This window comes from Loxodonta africana, unplaced genomic scaffold (assembly GCF_030014295.1).
Source record: "Loxodonta africana isolate mLoxAfr1 unplaced genomic scaffold, mLoxAfr1.hap2 scaffold_48, whole genome shotgun sequence".
NCBI classification, from domain to species: domain Eukaryota; kingdom Metazoa; phylum Chordata; class Mammalia; order Proboscidea; family Elephantidae; genus Loxodonta; species Loxodonta africana.
Window position 1 is genome coordinate 1,260,275 of NW_026975196.1, and position 24,580 is coordinate 1,284,854.

The window sequence follows — 24,580 nt, forward strand, 5'->3', positions numbered from 1 at the left end:
TTATATTTCTCACCAAGGAGCCTTTACAGGTTTGCTATTGTTTTTAGTTGCCATTGTGTATAGAAAAGACTGGCTATGAATACAAGATAACCTACTACTAGAATATGACACAACGAAAACTGGGAGGAATACCACGTTGTAGTGAAGGGCATGCCCCTCACAGTTCTAGCAATGTGCCAGTCACATATACTGGAAATTAGAATATCACTCTTCCTGTAACTTGACTTCTGTGACTTCCCTACCTCAAAGCATTTCTGTTCACCTCTCCACTGGTTTACTCTTTCTCCAGGGAATCCAGCAACGTATGTAGTACCAATTTGGTGGTAACTTTCTCTAGATGAAAGATTACATGCAGATACTATTTGACACTTGGTGGTGGGGACCAGTCACTGGAGAAGAACATCAAGCTTAGTATAGTACAGGGTCAAAGAAAAAGAGGAAGACCCTCAAGGAGGTGGATTGGCACAGTGGCTGCAACAATGGTCTCAAACACAGCAATGATTGTGAGGATGGCTCAGGACCAGGTGCTATTCCATTCTCCTGTACATGGGGTTTCTGTGAGTCAAAACTAACTCAATGGCACCTAACAACAACAAGTATTAAGATTATTGGGGACCATTAAATATTTAAATGAATCACAGATCATTTCTTATTCTAACTGTAAAAATGTTTAACTCGTATACTCAAGATCCTCAGCTAGTATTTCCTTTTTTTTTTTTTTCTCTCTCTCTCCTCTCTTTCTCTCTCTTAATTTCAGGAGCTCCTTCAGTGAAAAACTATATAGGTGAATTACACTTTTTTTTCCTTTGGGTTGATGGATATCCCTGAGTTGTATGTTATTCCTTTTGATCTGATGATTTCTGTGGTGGGAAGCTCTTAGATGTTTGCATTAAACTTGGGACTACCCAATATATTGCAAATTTTCAGCTGCTTCTTTCACATCTTAGTGTATATGAATGACACACCCTACAATACCATGGTGCCCAACTGTCACAATTGCTTATGGTGCCTCTGCCTCTCTGCATTGCATCATCTAGTAATGCTTTTCCCATGCATGTAATGAAACAATAAGCAAAGGGATCACCCAAAATTAGCTCAAGAAAGGGGTTTTAATTTATTTAAAAAAAAAGTCCAGCAGCAGGGCCCTATTGGCGTGGTGGTTGAGAACTCTGCTGCTAACCGAAAGGTCAGCAGTTCAAACCCACCAGCTGCTCACTGGAAACCCTATAGGGGCAGTTCTACTCTGTTCTATAGGGTTGCTATGAGGCAGAATCCACTCGATGGCAACGGGGTTTTGTTTGGTTTAGTGCTCATGACCTTCATAGCCTTCTAAGTACTTTAACATTTTTAAACTATTTATGCTCACATGACAATAAACCGTGCACCTTTTTATATTCCAATGGACTATTTTTATTCAAGTTTCATTGGCTACACGGAGAATTTTATTTCATGATCATGTGCCAAGAAAATAATTTAGACTTTTGAAGTTTCAAAAAAATACTAGAAATTTTAAAATAATAACAATAAACAAAAATACATGGAAAAAATTAAGGAGCATCGGAATCAACTCGACGGCAGTGGGTTTTAACATGCTGCAGCTATGTCCGTAAAACTAGATAACTATATCCTTACCACATAAAAGGTCTTACTTGAATTAGAAATACAGGTAAGCACAAACCATGGGATTATCTCATTTTGTCGCTCACAAGTAGGGTGGACAAAAGTCAATGCAAATAAAATTCATAATAAATATTTACCAAAGTTTAGGAAAGCCAAACCAATGAAAGAGAGGCAGCAAACTTAACTCGTCATAGACTATCCTGTTACCCAAGGAGATACACAGAAAGTAATTGAACAAACAACTTAAAAAGTTGTTGATATAGATAAGAAAGGATCATCCATTAAACAAAAAAAGATAATTATTAAGAAAGAACAACCAGCAGGGGATGGATTTCAAACCTGGGAGCCTCTATGGTTGGCCTCAAGAAATTTATCTTAACTGGTGTATATTCTGATCTAGGCAAAAACAAGTCAGATGCAGAGCTGAACTTTTGAACTGCAAAAATTTCAAGGTATGTTGAGTAAACAGATTTACATGTGAAAGTAAAGGCATTAATGGGTAAAGGGTAGAACTCCAAGATCTGCAATGGGGGCATTTAAGCAATTCATGCAACTGAGTACTTTAAATCGCCATATACTCTGAGACTCCTCGCAACCTGGCCCTAATCTAATGCAGCCTTCAGAAGACTTTGAAGACTAAAACAGAAGGCAAAGGCTTACAAACACACACACATACATAAACACAAGTGCTGACACTGAAAAGTTTAATAATTGAAAAAAAAAAACACCAGAATCTTTGTATCTCCACTTTTGTACCTAGTACTTTTTCCCACTTCCACTCAGCATATCCACTCTCCTTGCCTAATTTCATGATTCCCAACACATTCTCCTGGAGCCCTAGTGGTGCAGTGGTTAAGAGCTTGGCTGCTAACCAAAAGGTCGGCAATTCAAATCCACTGCCCACTCCTTGAAAACCCTATGGGGCAGTTCTACTCTGTCTTACAGGGTTGCTGTGAGTAGTAATCGACTCAAGGACAATGGGTTTGGTATTTTTTAACACATTATCAAAAAAACCAAATGCACTGCTGTTGAGTCAATTATGACTCATAGCAACATTATAGGACAGAATAGAACTGTCCCATAGGGTTTCCAAGGCTGAAAATCTTTATGGAAGCAGATTGCTTCAATTTTCTCCCAAGAAGCAACTGGTTTTTTGAAACACTGACGTTCCAGTTAGCAGTCAAGCAATTTAACTGCTGCACCACAAGGGTCCTAACACATTCTACTGTACTATAGATTGTTCTTAATTATTGTTTGTGATCCATCTCTTTCCTTCAAGAAAGGTACCAGTTTGTACTCTTTTGTTCATCAATGCACTTAGAAGAGTGACTAGCATGTAGAAGGCAATTTATAAATATATGTTGAATATATTTGTGCTCACTGTTCCCTATGGAGGCACACAGACAAGGTTTGAGTTCATGGTGTAATTTGTAGGAATCATATGCTGCATCAAACTCTAGAAAATACATTGCGTATTTTTTTCCATGTCCTATGTAGGGCACATTTTACATCTTTGTTCCTCAAGCTATAAATCAAGGGATTCAACATGGGGATAACCAGGGTGTAAAATATGGAAGCCACTTTATCAGTGTCAAAGGAATGACTGGACTTGGGCTGCATGTACATAAAGATTAAAGTCCCATAGAACACTACCACCACTGTCAGATGGGATCCACAGGTGGAGAAAGCCTTGTGCCTGCCCTCAGCTGACTTCATCCTGAGAATGGCTACAAAAACGAGTAGGTAAGAAACAAGAACTGTTAGAAGAGATGAAATCAAATCAAAAGATGCTAAGATGAGATTGATCAATTCAATTTCATGTGTGTTTGAGCAGAGCAAGGATAACAAGAAGAGATTGTCACAGTAGAAATGATTGATGATATTGTAGCCGCAGAAGGATAAATTAAAAATCTTTATGGTGACCAGAAGAGAAACAAATGTGCTGTAGAGATAGGGTATTGCCACCAGCACCCAACAAGTCCTTTGTGACATGATGACTGTGTAGAGCAGAGGGTTACAGATAGCCACAAAGCGGTCATAAGACATTGCTGACAGAAGAAAAAGTTCACTAGTTATGAACACAATAAAGAAAGCTAGCTGTGTAGCACAAAAATAATAGGAGATAGTGTTTTCATCCACAATAAAATTGACTAGCATTTTGGGTCCCACAGCTGTTGAATAACCAAGATCAGTGATAGCCAGGTGTCTGAGAAAAAAGTACATGGGTGTTTGTAGCTTGGAGTCTGTCTTGGTGAGGATGATCATGCCTGAGTTGCCCACCACTGAGATCGTGTAGATGATGAGGAACAGCCCGAACAACGGAGCCTGGAGCCCAGGGTGATCTGTGATTCCCATCAGAAGGAATTCATTTAGCATTGTTAGATTTTGCTTTTCCATCTTGGTCTATCAGGAAACCTGTTCTGGATAGAGATATCAGCGTAGTCAATCGGTTTTATGTAGCATCATCTGGTAGATTTTTAGTATACAAAGGCAATATGCTAAATGAATAAGATAAATCCAAACTTCCAATACAGGTTTTTGAAAGTAAACCCGCCTCCCACAAGTAAAGTATAGGTACATGAAGAAAGAAAAAAAGATAGAGGGAAAGAAAGAAAAATCTAACTTGTTATCAATTGAGGAAAATTTGCTGCCCATGGAACATTTGTCAATGCCTAGGACATTTTGGGTGTCAGTACTAGGAGAAGGGTACTACTGGTATCTAATGGAGGCCTGGGATGTTATTAAAAATTCTACTATATACAGAGTAACCCCACACAATAACAAAATTTCCAGTCCAAAATGTCACTATGGCGGAAGTTGAAAAGCCCTGATACAGACATAGAGATAGAGATAGACACAGATAAAGATGTAGGTGAAGGCATATGTGTACGTGTACACGTAGATGTAGATGTACATATACATATACCTTGATGGGATTCCTGGTGGAGCAGTGGTTAAGAGCTTGGCTGATAACCACAAAGTCAGCTTTTTGAATCTACTAGCTGCTCCTTAGAAAACCTATTGGGCAGTTCTACTCTGTCCTATAAGGTCTCTATGAGTCAGAATCAACTCGATGGCAACAGGTTTTCTTTTTTTACATATAGATATATGAAGCAAAAATAAAAAAAGTAAAAAATTTTAGATGTGTTAGGTATATGGGTGGTTACAAAACTTTCTTTTTTCATTTACAATACTGACAATTACATAATGACATGTATAAAATTATAATATGTATGTTAACTTCATTAAAAACATTTCAAAATGCAAATTCCCAGAATGTGTGGAAACATTTAGTATCCCTTACTTCAAAACATAGTCCTGTAAAAGCCCTTGTGCCACAGGTGGTACAGTCGGAAACAACATACTTGACAAGTATTGAACACAAGGAAAATCTAATAGATCGTGGTGGGGATAGTCTGTCTTTATACAGGAAATTATTCCAGGTGGTAGACCCATACAGATATAGTCTTTTTTATACCTCAGCTTGTGGGTAATAGAAAAGTTTGTGGCATAGTGGTCAAGTGCTACGACTGCTAACCAAAAGAGCGGCAGTTCAAATCCACCAGGTACTCTTTGGAAACTCTTTGGGGCAGTTTTACTCTGTCCTATAGGGTCACTATGAGTTGGAATCAACTCAGTGGCAATGGGTTTGGTTTTGGCTTTGTGGGTTATAGAATAAAAAAAAAAAAAGATACCTTAATTTCTTTATTCACAAGTGCAAAATGACCACTTCCCTTCAGTGTTGCTGGAAAAAAAAATGAGGATTAAATGTTTCAATGCATTTAAGATATCAGGACATAAGTCTCAAATATCAAGTATATAGTGATGTTTTTTTTTTTAAATGACAAATGATGACAGTAAGTTACCTGAAAGGTGTTTTCTTTACATATGCATATGCAAATTCTCCTACTGTGATCTAGCTTCTATGTCAGGGTTATGATGATAAGTAGGTTGAGTAGTTTGTTATCCATGTAACTGAGCCCAGCCCTTCCCTCCTGCATCCTCAACTCCATGACTAAAATTGGACCATCGATGTGCCAATCTTCTGGATGATACATCTTCTTAATACATTTTAATATAAGTTGATGGACTGCTAACCTAAAGGTCAGCGGTTCAAAACCACCAGTGGCTCCATGGGAGAAAGATGTGGCAGTCTGCTTCCATAGAGATTTATAGCCTATTTACAGCTATGGGGTCACTTTTGAGTCAGCAGTGCATTTGAATATAAATTTACTTAAAATATGTCCTAACCTAGGAGCATTTTCATTATAACTAATATACTAAATTGTTTGTAACAAATGAGATATAGTTTCTCATGGAAGAATCTAAGACAGTGAGAGAAAATTTGAACAAATTGGGAGAAAGTAAGGTCCATGTCACTGATTTTATATAACAAAATTTCATTTAAAAATTCCATTTGGATAAAGAAATCCTCTAGTTTAAGCTATTATATAGTACATAATGCATATAAACACATGTATATTTAAATTAAAATGTATATATGTATCCCTAATAAGCCACAGATTAAAAAAAAAAAATGCCAGAGAAGGATGAGGATGGCAGTTTAAGGTAAAAGAACGAAAGGTTTGAAATGATACTACTTACATGAAAATAGCACTACCAGCAGCCTCTGAATCAAGAATAACCAAACAAATAGAAAAATACAATAGTATCATATTAAATAATAAAATGGTTGCACAGGAAATACACTATCTCATTTAAAACATTGCTTACAAGGTTGTGACCCTGTACACACATTGCTTATGTCAGAAAAAAAAAAAAAAACTATTGGCCTCTTTCCACCTAGAACAAAGGAGAACGAAGAAAACCAAAGACTAAAGGAAGTAATTAGTCCAAAGGACATATGGCCCACATGAACCACAGCCTCCTCTAACCTGAGACCAGAAGGACTAGATGGTACCACTCTGACCAGGATCACAATAGAAAGCCTGGAGCAAAATGGGGGAAAAAATGTAAAAAAAAAATTCAAATTCAAAAATAAATAAACAAAAAAGACCAGATTTACTTGTTTGAAAGAGGCTGGAGAAACCCCTGAGACTATTTTCTTAAGACAATCTTCTAATGTGAAACTACAGACACCCCTGGTGGCCACCTTTCAGGCCAATAACAGACGGGGCTGCTAAACAATAACTTCGATCAACTACAGGAGACCAAAAGGGCAAGTAGTCAGGGAGGGACAGGGAAACCTGACTAATGGAAACAGGGAGCCAGGAAGGAAATGAGAAGAGTGCGGACACAGTTTTTGGTAAGAGTTTCTGATTGGAAAATTAATTTGCTGTGTAAACTTTCACTTAAAGCACACTAAAAATTTTTTTTAAGAGGTACTGAATTGGGTATTAGTAGATATTATAATTAGGAAATCAACTATCTTCAATGAATACAATAAAAGCAATGTAAATCTTGTCGAGTTGCAATGATGAAAGGCTGAAGAACAAAAATACTTATATTGGTAAGTGCTGCTTTTCCTATAAGTTAAGAGGAGATAAGAGGACTTCCTCCCATCGGCTTTGGAGTTCCACGGAGAGCACCAAATTATTTTCCATAGTTTACTGTATTTGTTGAGCATTTAATTCATTTTACACAGCTATGCTCTTTGAAAAAATTATGTCTTCTTCCTGCCAGATTCTACTGGAAATTGAAGAATATGGTATATATTATACTATCACCATAAAAAAAAAAACTAGGTAATTAAAAGTTTCCTAAACTCCAAAAATTGCTTTTCACTTCTCAACACGAGGTGTGAGATGGAAATTTATTTGTTTCTTCATCAAGAGATTAGGAAAAATGGACATTTGTACTGTTATCTAAATATGCATTAAATATTAAATTACACTTGAGAGGTACATAAGAGCCTAGAGGCAGCTTATAACTGAGGATTTTGAAGAACACCAATGCTAGAAACTGAATACCTGCAGCTTCATAATTCTGCTGCAGTATTTTTAATACTGTATATGCTTCCTTTACTTTCATATTGGAGCTCTATTATTCACATAATTAGGCCACCTGGGTGGCAAAAACACTTAAGCACTCAGCTACAGACTGAAAGGCTGGTGGGTCGAGTCCACTCAGAGGCACCTTGAAGAAAGAAAGATCTACTTCTGGAAGGTCACAGCCATTGAAAAACCTGTGGAGCACGGGTCTCTGATACCCAGGGGGCAGTTATGAGGCAAAACTGACTCCAGGACTTTGTTTTTTTCTGTTAACTTTATTCAGATAACTACTTATATGAAGTAAAAATATTTAGACATGGAATGATAATGTTTCAAAATGCTTCTTAGCATTTAGCCTCTGAAATAGAGTGTGAAGATTTGAAAAAAAAATTATGTCAAAAAATTGGAGAGAGATCCTAGCTTCAGGCACTATTGAAAAGTATAACGCACACAGAACTGAATCAGAAATCCTAATATTTTGCAATGACTTTGCCATTGGATAAAGGTGGGACCCTGCAAGGGTCAATGAAACATTCTGGATACTGGTAAAATACGGAAACAGTCTTTTTACCTGCAATGAAGCCTCTGTCTTGACTCCTCTCCCAAGTGTTTCTTAAAACGGCAGAGGGAGAAGAATTTATGGATTTTTTTTTTTTTTTTACCCATGGAGATCCTCCCTGAGGAGATGCCAAACAATTTGCTGATTGTTCCTGAGGCATTTGAAAGCTTAACAAAATACCTGGCCTTCGTTTGTTAATTGTCCAGTATATTTTGTATTCACCAGTGACCAAATTTTTACTCATAGAGTGTGTATGCATGTCTATGTTTATCTGTTTCATATAGTCCTTTGTTTTACTCTTTGTTAACGTTCCATTTTTACCACATGGGGATCGGGATTAAAATATCGTATCTGTATAACAGACCTATCAACATTCTCTATTTCTACAGTGGTTTCTTCAAACGGATGACAAAACGAAGAAGTGCTTAAACACTGTCTTATCACATTATTTAAAAGACTTAAATGGAATAAAACTATTGCATTGTGCATATGTGAGGTATCACTTCCTAGTTTGCTCTTACTATTTTTATTATTGTTGCTGTTATTGCTATTTTCAAGTTATTTTTTGTTTGTTAATTTTGTTTTGACCTAAAGAACAGAAATGTTACCCTTGCTTCTCATTTGATGATCAATTGCCATCATCTGTCTGTTTAGGTTTTTTGCTTCCTTTATTACATCTCAATATTGTATGCTTTTCCATTCTGTTCAATCCTCATCCCAAAACATCTTTCTTGCCTTCACACATATTCAGCTGTGCTTGACATATGCTGTACCATGTCAATATACACTTGTGTCTTAGGCTGGGTTCTCTAGAGGAGCAAAACCAGTAAAGCATATAAATATGTGTATACAGAGATTTACATCAAGGAAATGGCTCACAGGGATATTGAAGCTGGAACATCCCAAGTCCCGAGATCAGGATACAGGCTTCTCCTGATTCATGCAGCTGCAAGGGCTGGATGACCCAACATCTACAGGTCAAACAGCAGGGCTCTTGCTCACTGGCTGGGAAGATCCAAGAATCCCCAAATCAGCAGGCAATACTGAAGGCAAGCTGCTGGCTCAATTCCCAAGAACCAGAGGTCAGATGAACAGGAGCCAGCTACAGGACCCAAAGTGAGCAATAGCAAATGAACCTTGCCAGAATGTCTGCTTATATTCAATTCAGACCACACACCCAAGGAAACTTCCTTTCAACTGACTTGCTACTCAGAGCAGAGTCTATCATGGAGGTAACCACATTATATCGAACCTCATCATGGAAGTGATCACAACATCTTTGGACTGCCAAACCACTGAGAATGATGGCCAAGACAAGTTGACACACAACCTTAACCATCACACCTTGTAAAGTGTGGTATTTTGTGTGTAATGTTTTATTATGAATATATATGTATTATGCTATAAATCTTTTTGATGCATTTTGCCATTTTAAATATTTGTAATGTAAACATTTGTGACTTTTTTTTTTGCTTATTTGTGATATGTAATGATATGTATATGTATGTGTGTATTTTTTTTTACTTGTCTATTCTTTAATGGAAGGAACACCGGTATTGCAATGTTTAAAAATTCACTGCTAACCAAAAGGTTCACAGTTTTAACCCACAAGCCATTCTGGAGAAAAAAGAACTTGCCATCTGCATTCATAACAGCCTAGGCAACCCTATGGGGCATTTCTACTCTGTCCTATAGGTCACTATGAGTCACAATCCACTCCATGGTACCTAACGAACCAAAAATTTTTTAATGGTAAATATCTTGTTGTCTCCAACAGAACATTGTCCGATCTTCTTGCGTTGGACATGTCATCAGGAAAGACCATTTTCTGGAGGAGGACATCATATTTGGTGAAGTAAAGGGCCAAAGAGAATGTGAGCCCTCTGTGACATGGATTTCCACATTGGCTGCAGCAGTGGACTCAATCATACCAGTGATTTTGAGGATAGCCCAGGACTGGGCATCATTTTGTTCTGTTATACATAAGGTTGTCATAAGTTAAAGTCAACTCAATGGCAGAAAGCAACAACATTTTGAGATAGACTTTTTTCACTTCACATGACTCTACTAAGGTCCATCCATGCTGTTGTGTGTATTAATAATTTGTTCATTTTATTGTAGAGTATTGTATCATGTATCTATTTATTACAGTTTACATAACCATTCACCCACAGAAGGAAATTTTGGGTTGCTGCCAGTTTTTAGCTATTATAAATAATGTTTTTATCAACCTTTTTTTCTTTTTTTGGTTGTGATTTAGGTGAAAGCTTTCAGAGCAAATTAGTTTCTCATTAAACAGTTAATGCACAAGTTCTTTGTGACATTTGTTGCCAACCCTGTACTATGTCAACACTCTCCCTTTCTTTACCTTAGCCTCTGTTTCCATTTGTCCAATTTTTCTGTCCCATCCTGTTTTCTCTTCTTTGCTTTTGAACAAGTGTGCCCACTAGTCCTGTATTTATGATTGCAATACGAAGTACGTCACTCATGTGTGTTATTTTTGGCCGCATAGACCTGTCCAATCTTTGGCTGAAGGGTGAATCTCAGGGGTGACTTCAGTGTTGGACTTTAAAAGGTGTCCAGGAGCCATACTTTTATGGTTTCTTCAGTCTCTGTGAGACCAACAAGCCAGGTTTCTGTGTGTGTGTGTGTGTGTGTGTGTGTGAATTTGAAGTCTGTTCTACATTTTTCTCCCTCTCTGTCTGGGACCTTCTATTGTGACCCCTGCCAGAGCAGTTGGTGGTGGTAACTGGGCACTGTCTAGTTGTCCTGGGCTCAGTCTGGTGGATGCTGTGGTTGTTGTGGTCCATTAGTCCTTCGGACTAATCTTCCCCTTGTGCCTTTGGTTCTCTTCATTCTCCTTTGCTCCAAACAGAATGACCAGTAGATATATTTTAGATGCCTGCTTGCAAGCGTCACCACAGTTGGATGTACAATATTTTCTCTATAGACTATGTTATGTCTGTTGAGCTAGATATTCCCTGAGACCATGGTCCCCAGCCCCTCAGCCCAGTAGCTCAGTCTCTCAGGTGGTTTGGATATGTCTATGAAGCTTCTATGACTTCGTCCTAAACAAATTATCATGACTTCCCCAGTACTGTGTACTATCTTGCACTTTTCCAAAGTTACCATTTATCTACTAATTTGTGTAAATGTTATTGTATGAAAATAAGTTTTCATTTCTCTGGAATAAATGTCTACGTGTGGGTTGTTTTAATTTTGACAAAGTCCAATTTATTGATTTGTACTTTTTATCAATATATTTGCAGGTAACAATAATTCATTAGTTTTTATTGTTGAGTAGTATCCATTTTCTTGAATATACCGCAATTTACTTATTCGTCCTCAAGTAGATGAGCAGTTGGGTTGATCCTAGTTTTTGACTTTTGCAAAGTTGCTATGGACATTTGTATACATGCCTTTGTAAGGAAAAATGCTGTAATTTCTCCTGGGTAGACATATATGAGTAATATGGTTAAATTTTATGATAAAACTGTGGTTAGCTTTTGAAGACCCTGATGCTGAAAGGAAATTATTTTTTAAAGTATTTATACCATTTTAATTTCCCTGTAGGAGTTTATGAATACTCAGGTTCCTCCACATACTTACCAACTACATGATATTCTAATAGATGTAAAGAATTATGTCATTAATGTTTTAACTGAAATTCTTTAATTACTAATGATGCTGCTCCCAACTTGGAGAGTGGCAGCTGGGGTCTTAAACGTTAGCAAGCAGCCAACTAAGATGCATCGATTGGTCTCAACTCACCTAGAGCAAAGGAGAATGAAGAACACCAAACACAAGGTAATTATGAGCCCAAGAGACAGAAAGGGCCACATAAATCAGAGACTACATCAGCTTGAGACCAGAAAAACTATAAGGTGCCCAGCTACAACAGGTGACTGCCCTTACAGGGAACACAACAGAGAACCCCTGAGGGAGAAGGAGAGCAGTGGGATGCACACTAAAAACTCTCATAAAAAGACCAGACTTAGTGGTATGACTGATACTTAAGCACCCTGGTAGTCATGGTCCCCAGACCTTCTGTTGGCCCAAGATAGGAACCATTCCCAAAGCCAACTCTTCAGGAAGGGATTGGACTGGACGATGGGATAGAAAATGATACTGGTGAAGAATGAGTGTCTTGGATCAGGAGTCACATGAGATTATGTTGGCATCTCCTATCTGGATGGGAGATGAGTGGGCAGAAGGGGTCAGAAGCTGGCTGAATGGACATTAAAAGAGAGAGTGGAGGGAAGGAGTGAGCCGTCTTATTAAGGGGGGAGCAATTAGAAGTATACAGCAAAGTGTATGTAAATTCCTGTATGAGAGACTGACTTGATTTGTAACCTTTCACTTTTAAAGCACAAATAAATAAAAATAAATGAGGAGGTGGGGCCAAGATGGCAGAATAGACAGACGCAACTGGCGAGCCCTCTTACAACAAATACCTGGGAAAAAAAGTGAAAGGAGTACATTCATGACAAGCTAGGAGCCCTGGACATCACAGACAAGGTTAGAAAACGAACTGAGAGGCAGGGGAGGAAGAGACAATTCAGAAGCAGAGAGAAGTTACCAGACCTGAATGGCCAGGAGCCCTCAGGCACCATTCCCGGGAGCAGCTGTGGTGGACTGGTACTAGTGTTCAGCTGCAGTTTCCTCAGGGAGAAGCAGCCAGCCACACAGCCTGCTCACACCTCTGAAACCAGAGAAGAATGTCACTCTCAGCAAAAGCCAAGTACTTGTGTATATTCTACCACACCCCCAAGATGGCTTCATGGCTGAATTCCCTGGGCCCGAGATAGGTCCTGTTGAGCACCTAGAGCCATCCTCCAGGCCCTGGAGAAGGAATAAATATGAAATTGAGGGAAAAGATAATTTGCCAGCTCCACTAACATGGGGAGCTCAGGACTGAAGCGGCTCCTGTCCAGGCATAAATGGTCCATGGACTTTGACTACCTTTACTCTCTGCATGGACATCTGTGGGCATATTTCGGGAGAATAGGCCCTTGTTGGCAGACTACAACTATTTCAGCTGGGCGGTGGAGAGGTGGGTGTTTGATGTTTGACACCACTTTGCCTATTACACAGGGTCCTCACCAACCCACATAAGGGGCATAAGGACTGGTGGCTTCACTCAGGTCACCCAGTCACCTGCAACAGGGGTCCAAGGATAACTGGTACCTCCCAGTCCTTACAACCAAAAACATTGGGTGCCCATGGTCTGTCTGCAGAACCCACCCACCTGTACACTCCAGGAAAAATGGACCAGCTTTCTTCAGAGAGACTTGGGGGATGATTCTCAGCCCCCTGCCTTGTTCAGAGTGTGACCACTTGCTGCAACCAGATACCAGTACCTACACCAATCACCCTTACCCCTGCAAGACTGTAGGACAGAGCCTGTACCATACACTTGGTGATCAGCTACCTGGAAACCTAAGCTACCTGAAAACAGCTCTAGCCATCTGGGGAGAGGATGTCAGAGCTCCAAAGGTGAAAATAATCAAGCTAGCTCATTCAAGCAACCCATAGGGTTATACCAAAACAAAACAAAAAAAGAAGCTATGATACAGTAAGCAAACAAAACAAACTAATAAAATAACTTATAGGTGGCTTGGAGACAACTGTCAATATCAAGTCACATAAAGAAACAGACCATGATTGCCACAACAAGCTCTCAAAACAAAGAATCACGGAATTGTCCAGATGAATGAGTATTCTTTGAACTACCAGATGCGGAAAGCAAAAGATTAATATACGGAACTCTTCAAGACTTCAGGAAGAAGATAAGGCAAAATGCAGAACAAGCCGTAGAACACACAAATAAAACAATTGAAGAAATTTAAAAAGTTCTTAAAGAACATAATGAAAAATTTAATAAGCTGGAAAAATCCATAGAGAGACAGCAATCAGAAATTCAGAAGATTAACAATAAAATTACAGAATTAGACAATTCAATAGAAAGTCAGAGGAGAAGAATTGAGCAATATTTGTGAACTTGAAGATAAAGCACTTGGCACCAATATATTTGAAGAAAAATCAGATAAAAGAATTTTAAAAAATGAAGAAAAGAATCATGTGGGACTCTATCAAGAGAAATAACCTGTGAGTAATTGGAGCTCCAGAACAGGGAGGGATAAAAGAAAATTCAGAGAGAATTCTTGAAGATTTGTTGGCTGAAAACTTCTCTGATATGGTGAAAGATGAGTAGATATCTATCCAAGATGCTCATCGAACTCACTTGAGGTAGATTTTAAAAGAAAGTCACCAAAACATATTATAATCGAACTTGCCAAAACCAAAGATAAAGAGAGAATTTTAAGATTGGCTAGTGTCACCTACAAAGGACAGTCAATAAAAAAAAGCTCAGACTACTCGGCAGAAACCATGCTGGCAAGAGGGCAATGGGATGACATATAAAAAACTGAAGGAAAAAAATAGCCAGCCAAGAATCATGTATTCAGCAAAACTGTCTCTCAAAGATGAAGGTGAATTTAGGACGTTTGCAGATAAACAGAAGTTTAGGGAATTTGTAAAAACCAAACCAGTACTACAAGAAATACTAAAGGGAGTTCTTTGGTTAGAAAATCAATAATGTCAGGTATCAACCCAAGACTAGAATGCTGGGCAGAGCCATCAGAAGTCAACCCTGACAGGGAAATCACAAAAATAAACCAAGATAAAAAACGCTCAAAAGAGAGAAAGGGCGATTCTATTACATAAAAGAAGACAACATTAAAACAACAAAGAGGGACTAAGAAATGTAGTCATAGATCTTTCATATGGACAGGAAGACAAGGTGATACAAAGAAATAAAGGTTAGGTTTAAATTTAGAAAAATAGGGGTAAAGAATAAGGTAACCACAAAGGAGACAAACTATCCTACACATCAAAATAAAATACAAGACAAAAATAGAGACTCGGCAGAAACAAAATGGTCAAAGAATAAGAGGAAAAGACAATATATAATCTACTCAGCACAAAAAATTAAGTGGGAAAAAGAAACTGTCGACAACACACAAAAATAGACATCAAAATAATAGCACTAAATTCATACCTGTCCATAATTACACTGAATGTAAATGCACCAGTAAAGAGACAGACAGTGGCAGAATGGGTAAAGAAACAGGATCCGTCTATATGCTGCCTACAAGAGACACACCTCAGACTTAGAGACACAAACAAACTAAAACTGAAAGGATGGGAAAAAATATATCACGCAAACAACAATCAAAAAAGAGCAGGAGTGGCAATATTAATTCCTGACAAAATAGACTTTAAAGTTAAAACCATTATAAAGGATAAGGAAGGACACTGTATAATGACTACAGGAACAATATACAAGGAGGATATAACCAGATTAAATATTTATGCACCCAAAGACAGGGTTGCAAGAGACTCAAAACATACTCCATCAGCATTGAAAAGTGAGATAGACAGCTTCACAATAATAGTAGGAGACTTCAACACACGGCTTTTGGTGAAGGACAGGAGATCCAAAAGAAGCTCAATAAAGACAAGGAAGATCTAAATGCCACAATCAACCAATTTGACTTCATAGACATATACAGAACACTCCACCCAACAGCACCCAAGTATACTTTCTTTTCTAGTGCACGTGAACATTCTCTAGAATAGACCACATGTTAGGTCATAAAGCAAGCCTTAGCAGAAAGCAAAACATTGAAATATTACAAAGCATTTTCTCTGACCATGAGGCCAAAAAAGTGGAAATCGATAACAGAAAAAGCAGGGAAAAGAAATCAAACACTTGGAAACTGACCAAAACCCTGCTCAAAAAAGACTGGATTATGGAAGACATTAAGGATGCAATAAAGAAATTCATAGAATCCAATGAGAATGAAAACATTTCCTATCAGAACCTTTGGGACACAGCAAAACCAGTGTTCAGAGGCCAATTTATGTCAATAAATGCACACATCCAAAAGAAGAAAGGGCCAAAATCAAAGAAGTATCCCTACAATGAAAGAAAACCCTCAGGCACCAGAAGAAAACAAATAATAAAAATTAGAGCAGAACTAAATGAAATAGAAAACAGGAAAAAAAAAATTGAAAGAATTAAGTAGACCAAAAGCTGGTTCTTTGAAAAAATCAACAAAATTGATAAATCATTGGCCAAATTGACAAAAGAAAAACAGGAGAGGAAGCAAATAACCTGAATAAGAAATGAGTTGGGCAATATTACAACAGACCCAACTGAAATTAAAAGAATCATATCAGATTACTATGAAAAATTGTACTCTAACAAATTTGAAAACCTAGAAGAAATGGATGAATTTCTAGAAACGGACTACCTACCTAAACTAACACAAACAGAGGTAGAACAACTAAATAGACCCATAACAAAAGAAAAGATTGAAAAGGTAATCAAAAAATCTCAACAACAACAACAACAACAAAAAAAAAAACCTGGCCCAGATGACTTCACTGAAGAGTTCTACCAAACTTTCAGAGAAGAGTTTAGGTATTTCAGAGCATAGAAAAGGACTGAATACTCCCAAACTCATTCTATGAAGCCAGCATATCCCTGATACCAAAACCAGGTAAAGACACCACAAAAAAAGAAAATTACAGACATATATCCCTCATGAACCTAGATCCTTTAAAAACCCTCAACAAAATTCTAGCCAATTGAATTCAAAAAAATAATCAAAAAATTCACCACGACCAAGTGGGATTCATACCAGGTATGCAGGGATGGTTCAACATGAGAAAAACAATTAATGTAGTCCATCATATAAATGAAACAAAAGACAAGAGTCACGTGATTTTATCAACTGATGCAGAAAAGGCATTTGACAAAGTTCAACACCATTCGTGATAAAAACTCTCAGCAAAATAGGAATAGAAGGAAAATTCCTCAACATAATAAAGGGTATTTATACAAAGCCAATAGCTAACATCATCCTAAATGGAAAAGGGAACCTGAAATCATTCCCTTGGAGATAGGGGAACAGACAAGGATGCCCTTTTTCAGCACTCTTATTCAACATTGTGCTGGAGGTCCTACCCAGAGATATTAGGCTAGATAAAGAAATAAAGGGCATCTGGATTGGCAAGGAAGAAGTAAAAGTATCTCTTTTTGTGGATGACATGATCTTATACACAGAAAACCCTAAGGAATCCTCCAGAAAACTACCAAAACTAATAGAAGAGCTCAGCAGAGTATCGGGATCCAAGATAAACATACAAAAATCAGTTGGATTCCTCTACACCAACAAAAAGATCATTGAAGAAGAAATCACCAATTCAATACCATTTACAGTAGCCCCCAAGAAGACAAAACACTTAGGAATAAATCTTACTAGAGATGTAATATTAATGTATAAGACCACTATTATAAGAACTCGAGAAATAGTTTAAACAGAGAAGAAAACATTCTTCGATGGTTATGAGATGAGGGAGGGAGGGAGAGAGGTAGATAAGAACTACTTTAGGTGACGGGAAAGACAACACACAATACAAGCGATGTCAGCACAACTGGACTAAACCAAAACCAAAGGGGTTTCATGAAGAAACTGAATGCTTTGGAGGCCAGGGTAGCAGGGGCGGGGATTTGGGGACCATGGCTTCAGGGAACATTTAAGTCAATTGACATAATAAAATCTATTAAGAAAACATTCTGCATCCCACTTTGGAGAGCAGTGTCTGGAGCTATCTAAGATGCATCAATTGGTCTCAACCCACATGGAGCAAAGGAGAATGAAGAACATCAATGACACCAGGTAATTACCAGCCCAAGAGACAGAAAGGGTCACATAAACCAGAGACTACATCAGCCTGAGACCAGAAGAACTAGATGGTGCCCGGCTACAACCGATGACTGCCCTAACAGGGAACACAACAGAGAACCCCTGAGGGAGCAGGAGAGTGGTGGCATGCAGACCCCAAATTCTGGTAAAACGACCAGGCTTAATGGTCTGACTGAGACTAGAAGGACCCCGGTGATCATGGCTCCCAGACCTTCTGTTAGCCCAGGACAGGAGCCATTCTCGAAGCCAACCCTTCAGACAGGAACTGGACTGGACAATGGGATAGAAAAAGATGCTGGTGAAGAACGAGCTTCTTGGATCAAGTGGACACTTGAGACTATGTTGGCATCTCCTATCTGGAGGGGAGATGAGAGGGAAGAGGGGTTAGAAGCTGGCGAAATGGACAGGAAAAGAGAGAGTGGAGGGATGGTGCAGGCTGTCTCATTAGGGGAAGAGCAATTAGGAGTATATAGTAAGTTGTGTATAAATTTTTGTAGGAGAGACTGACTTGATTTGTAAACTTTCGCTTAAAGCACAATAAAAATAAAAAATAATAATGACGACGAGCATTTTATATGCTTGTCAGCTGCATATTTTCTTTGGATAAGTTATTGTTGATTTTTATGGCTATTTTTTGCAGAGTGTTTCCTTTTTTATAGTTCTGTGCCATCTGCACATATTATGGACACAAGTCATTTATGAGATATGTTATTTGAAAACATTATCTCCAAGAATATAACTTGTTTGTATACAAGTGTCTTTGGAAGAGCAAGAGTTTTAAAATTTGATTTGGCCAAGCTTCTTACGGATTTTGCTTCTACTGTTTGTCTTAGTTATCTAGTGCTGCTATAACAGAAATATTACAGTTGGATGTCTTTAAAAAATAGAAGTTTATTTTCTCACCAATTATGTGTTACTGTTGAGTTGCTTCCAACACATGTCAGAGTTTAGAAGGCTAGAAACCTGAATTCAGGACGCCAAGTCTGAGGGAAGATTTTCTGTCTCTGTTGGCTCTTAGGGAAGGTCCTTGTCATCAATCTTCCCCTCATCTAGGAACTTAGCTCCAGGTCTCTGGGTCCAAAGTATGTGCCCTGCTCTGCGAGGTTTTTCTTGGTGACATAAGGTACCACTTCTCTCAGCTTGCTGCTCTCTTTTATATCTCAAAAGAGAGTCACTCAAAATACAACTTAATCTTGTAGGTTGAGTCCTTCCTCATTAACATAACTGCTTCTAATTCTGCCTTAGTAACATCTTAAAGGTTAGGATTTAGAACACATAAGATAGTCACATCAGATTCCAAAATGTTGGACAACCACACAATACTGGGAATCATGGCCTAGCCAAACTGAAACATATTTTGGGGAACACAACTCAATCCATTATCAGTGTTATATCTAAGAAATCCCCAAATGTATTTATAGAATCAATGCAACTCCACTTAAAATCCAAATAGCTCTTTTTTTAATAAACCAATAAGCTGAAAATAAATTCACAAAGAAATGCTAGGTTAATTTTTAATTCTATAACTCTATTTTTTTTTTTTATTGTAGGCCCTATTAGACATTGTACATGAACGATCCTATCATCTATCAATAAAAAGTTTCATTTCTTCCTTTCCAATTTGGGTACTTTCTATTCGTTTTTTTTTTATTGCCTTATTGTACTGGCTACATCCACAAAATGTCAGATTTGGTAAGGGTAGATTTACGTGTTTTATTCCTGGTCTTACTGAGAATTTACTCAATCTTTCATAGCATGTGTGATGGTAGGTGTGACTTGTTCTTTGTTGCCCTCTATCGGTTTGAGTAAGTTACATTTTAACAGTGTTGCTACTTGGGGTTAGGTGCTGCTGAGTTGGTTCCAACTCCTAGCGACCCTATGTACAACAGAACAAAACACTACCGGGTCCTGCACCATCCTCACCTTCGTTATTATGCTTGTACCATTTTTGCAGCCGCTGTGTCAGTCCACCTCACTGACGGTCTTCCTCCTTTTTGCTAACCCTCTACTTATTAAACATGATGTCCTTCTCCAGGGGCTAGCTCCTCATAATGTGTCTAAAGTATGTGAGACAAAGTCTCTCTACTTATCAAACATGATGTCCTTCTCCAGGGGCTAGCTCCTCATAATGTGTCTAAAGTATGTGAGACAAAGTCTCTCCATCCTTGTTACCAAGGAATATCCTGGGTGTACTTCTTACAAGACAGGTTTTTTCGTTTTTTTTTTTTTGGAAGTCCTAGCCGATACCATGATTCAAAGGCATTAATTTTTCTTCAGTCTTCCTTATTCATTTTCCAGCTTTCACGTGCATGTGAGTTGAAAACACCCTGGTTTGGCTCGGGAACACCTTAATCCTTAAAGTGACATCTTTGCTTTTTAATGCTATTAAGGGTCTTTTGCAGCAGATTTGCTCAATGCAAAGCGTCTTTTGATTTCTTGACTGCTGCTTCTACGCGTGTTGACTATGGATGCAAGTAAAATGAAATCCTTGACATCTCCAATCTCTTCTCCATTTATCACAATGTTACTAACTGGTCCAGTTATGGGGATTTTCATTTTTTTTTTTTTTTATGTTGAGGTGTAATCCATACTAAAGGTGGTGGTCTTTGATCCTCATCGGTAAGTGCATCAAGTCCCCTGCACATTTAGAAGGGAAGGCTATGTCATCTGCATATTACAGGTTGTTAATAAATCTTCCTCCAATCCCGATGCCCTGTTCTTCATGTAGCCCAGCTTCTTTGAATAAGTATTGTGGAAAGATACAACCCTGACACAAACCTGCCTTGACTTTAAAACAAGAAGTATATCACTGCCCCTTGGTCTAAGTACATGTTCCTCATGAGCACAATTAAAAGTTCTGGAATTCTTACTTTTCTTAATGTTATCCACAATTTGTTATGATTCATACAGTCGAATGCCTTTACATAGTCAATAAAACACAGGTAAACATCTTTCTGGTATTCTCTGCTTTCAGCCAGGATCCATCTGACATCAGCAATGACATCCCTTGTTATATATCCTCTTTTGACCAGCTTGAATTTCTGGACTTTCTTTGTTGATGCACTAACCCTTTTGAATTATCTTCAGCAAAATTTTACTTTTGTGTTATACTAATGATATTGTTCAGTAATTTCTGATTCTGTTGGATTACTTTTATATTACTTTGGTCAAAATTTTATCACAATAGGGACTTTTAAAATATTTTTCTATATCAGTTTATGTGGCATTGGTTTTCATTTCTAATAGTTTTTATGGTGAATGCCATTAAGTGATTTTTAAAAGCCAATCACGCATTCTTGGGGCATACCTAATTTGATATACTATTGCCTTTACATATTTCAAGATTCAATTTCTTAAATTTTTCTGTATGTTTTTCACATGCATGCTGTTTTATCAAATGCTTTTGTCTGCATTTGATATCAGATTGAAGCTATCCTCATATAGAAAATGGAAACATACCTTCCTTTTCAGTTTTCTGGAAGAGTTTATAGAGAATAGGCTAATTCTTTTTCCCTAAATACTTAATAGAATTCCCCAGTCAAGCCGCTTGGACTTGACTAGGGATGGAAATTATCTTAAATTTAAATTTCTGTTTTGGTAAACTCTTTATCAATGATTTTTTTTCTTATGGGTTTCCTAGTCCCTGTATACATGGAAATATATCACGCCCCTCCTTCTATGGTCCTACCTTAAAACACAGAGGTTTTTTTTTTTTTTTTAATATAGAAAATCTTAGTGTCTAAAATTTCCTTTATTTTTTCTCATAAATTTTTTTTGAATATTAAATGAATAAAAATAAGAAAATATGCCTGGAAAATGAGGAAGGAATATGGAGCAACTATGTCAAGAAATCATGGCAAATATATAAAATGCCACATATCACACCTCACTCACTAGAAACACAGCACAGTTCAAACATTTGTTTTCTCCTTTTGCTTCTTCCAAGTAGAATAATCAAAATGATGAACAAATATAGAGCACACTTACATTAACCAAATTTGAGAAAATTCAGCCAAACAAACAAAAAAAAAGCAATGACCTAGCTCATCATACAATAGACTTCTTATGCAAGGATACATAAACAATTACAAAATGTCTTCTAAACAATTATAATTTTCCGGATAGATAAGGATAACAATCTGAGACAGAACCATGCAGTTGGGAACTGATATCAATGAGGTAGAGAAAAAAAATGTAAAAACCTGGAAACTACTGTGTGTACTTCAATAAATTTATCCTAACTGGTATGTACACTGATAAAAAAAAAAAAAAAAGGTCGATTTAGACAAACCGGATACTGAGCTGATCCTTCTGAATATAATAAATTTATTTTGTTACCATTTATAAGATAATATTAATAAGGAAACCCTGGTGGTGTAGTGGTTAAGTGCTACGGCTGCTAACCAAAGGGTAGGCAGTTCGAATCTGCCAGGCGCTCCTTGGAAACTCTATGGTGCAGTTCTACTCTGTCCTATAGAGTCGCTATGAGTTGGAATCGACTCAACGGCAATGGGTTTGGTTTTTTGATTTAATATTAATAAAAACAATATAAAAGTAAGCAGACTCTAAGGGTTCATATATGAATGTAAAGACACTGATTATGAAAGAGAGGGATTTCAAGGTTTAGAAAGGGGACATTTGAGCAAATTCAGATGACTGAGTACTTCAAAACATACAGCCACACTGAGGCACCTTGCAATTACAGTAAGCCATCTAAGGGCAGAGCCGGAGCACTAAAACAGAAGATGTGTGTGTACACACATACACAAACACACACACACGCACACACGTGTGCACATGCAAACTCTTTCTACAAAATTTTATCTACTCTTCTGTATTCACTCCTCTTTTTTTATTTTAATTTACCAATCCTAACACTTTCTAATAGACTATACAATTTCCTACCTGTTAAGCCTATGATGCATCTCTCCTGCTCAAGAAAGGCAACTTTTTTTTTCTGTTTTATTAATTTATTTACAGCTCACAGTAGACTGACTGCTAGTAGGCACTATATAAATAGATGTTGAACTTATCTGCACTTTCATGCTTGCTATGCCCTCCGAAGGCGCATAGAAGAAATGTTTAAAGCCCATAATGTAATTTATGTGAATGACATGGTATAAAGAACTTTGAGAAAACATAATGCATAATTGCCCCTAAAGTCCTACATAAGGCATATTTCACATCTTTATTCCTTAAACTATAGATCAAAGGATTCAACATAGGGATAACCAAGGTGTAAAATATGGGAACCACTTTATTAGTGTTAAAGGAGTGGGTGGGCTTGGGCTGCAGATATGTAAAGAGTAAAGTCCCATAGAACACTACCACCATCGTCAGGTGGGACCCACAGGTGGAGAAAGACTTGTGCCTGCCCTCAGCTGAGTTCATCCTGAGAATGGCTACAAGAATGAGCAGGTAAGAAACAAGAACTGTTAGGAGTGGTGAAATAAAATCAAAAGCTGCAAAGATGAGAATGATCAATTCCATTTCATGCATGTTTGAACAGAGCAAGGATAACAAGTGGAGAGTGTCACAGTAAAAATGAGTGATGACATTGTAGCCACAGAGGATAAATTAAAAATCTTTATAGTGATCAGAAGAGAAATAAATGTGCTGTAGAGACAGGTGATTGCTACCCACACCCAGCACGCCCTTTGTGACATGATGACTGAGTAGAGCAGAGGGTAACAGATGGCTGCGTAGTGCTAGTAGGACATAGAATGAAAATCTCACTAGTTATGAACATAATAAACAAAGCTCTCTGTGTAGCACACAAATAATAGAAGATTGCATTTCCATGAACAAAAAATTCACAAACATTTAGATCCCACAGCCGTTGAATAACCAAGATCAGTGTTAGCCAGGTATCTGAGAAAAAAAGTACATGGGCATTTACAGACTAGAGTCTATCTTAGTGAGAATGAGCATGCCCAAGTTGCCACGACTGAGGTCATATAGATGATGAGGAATAGCCCAAACAATGGAGACTGTAGCTCAGGGCGCTCTGTGATTCCCGTCAGAGTAAATTCGTTCAACATTGTTAGATTGTGTGTATCCATCTAGGTCTATCAGAAAATCTATTCTGGAGAGAGATATAAGCAACATCAATAGCTTTAATGCAGTATCATGTGGTAGATTTTTAGTATACAAACCCAGTATGAATAAGATAAATCCAAACTTTCCATTTTACTGTATTTGAATATATACCCACCTTCCACAAATTTTACACACACATGTACAGTTAGGTAGAGTGATGGATAGCCTGATAGATGAAACAAAAAAGAATAATATGCTAAACTTCAGGTGTTGGATATGTGGATATTATCACATTCTTCTTAAAACTTTTCTTTTTTTATATACTTAAAAAAATTCATGGATACATTTTGAACCTGTACTTCAATATATTATCTTATTAAAACTCATGATAATAGATGGTCCAGGATGGAACAGTCAACATACTAGACAAGTTTTGGATAGATATATAATTGATAACAATGTGGATTATTTGTCTTTATACATGGAAATATTCCTAGAATTATATGTATACAGATATACCTCTGCTATAACTTCATTTGGAGCCCTGTTGGTGTGGTGGTTAAGAGCTCTGCGGCTAACCAAAAGGTCAGCAGTTCAAATCTACCAGCTGCTCCCTGGAAGCTCTGTATGGGCGG

General features: G+C 37.6%; 1 protein-coding gene across 1 annotated transcript; it reads right to left on the bottom strand.

Annotated features, from left to right (window-relative positions):
- Nucleotides 1-1,143: 1,143 nt before the first annotated feature.
- Nucleotides 1,144-11,157, bottom strand: LOC135229718 (olfactory receptor 8K3-like). The gene has a single exon (XM_064279071.1). It carries the CDS (start codon nt 4,015-4,017, stop codon nt 3,070-3,072), a length of 948 nt encoding a protein of 315 aa, XP_064135141.1. The 5' UTR covers nt 4,018-11,157; the 3' UTR covers nt 1,144-3,069.
- Nucleotides 11,158-24,580: the final 13,423 nt, after the last annotated feature.

Coding starts and splice junctions, on each gene's coding strand:
- LOC135229718 (XM_064279071.1), bottom strand. CDS start 4,017: ATGGAAAAGCAAAATCTAACAATGCTAAATGAATTCCTTCTGATGGGA.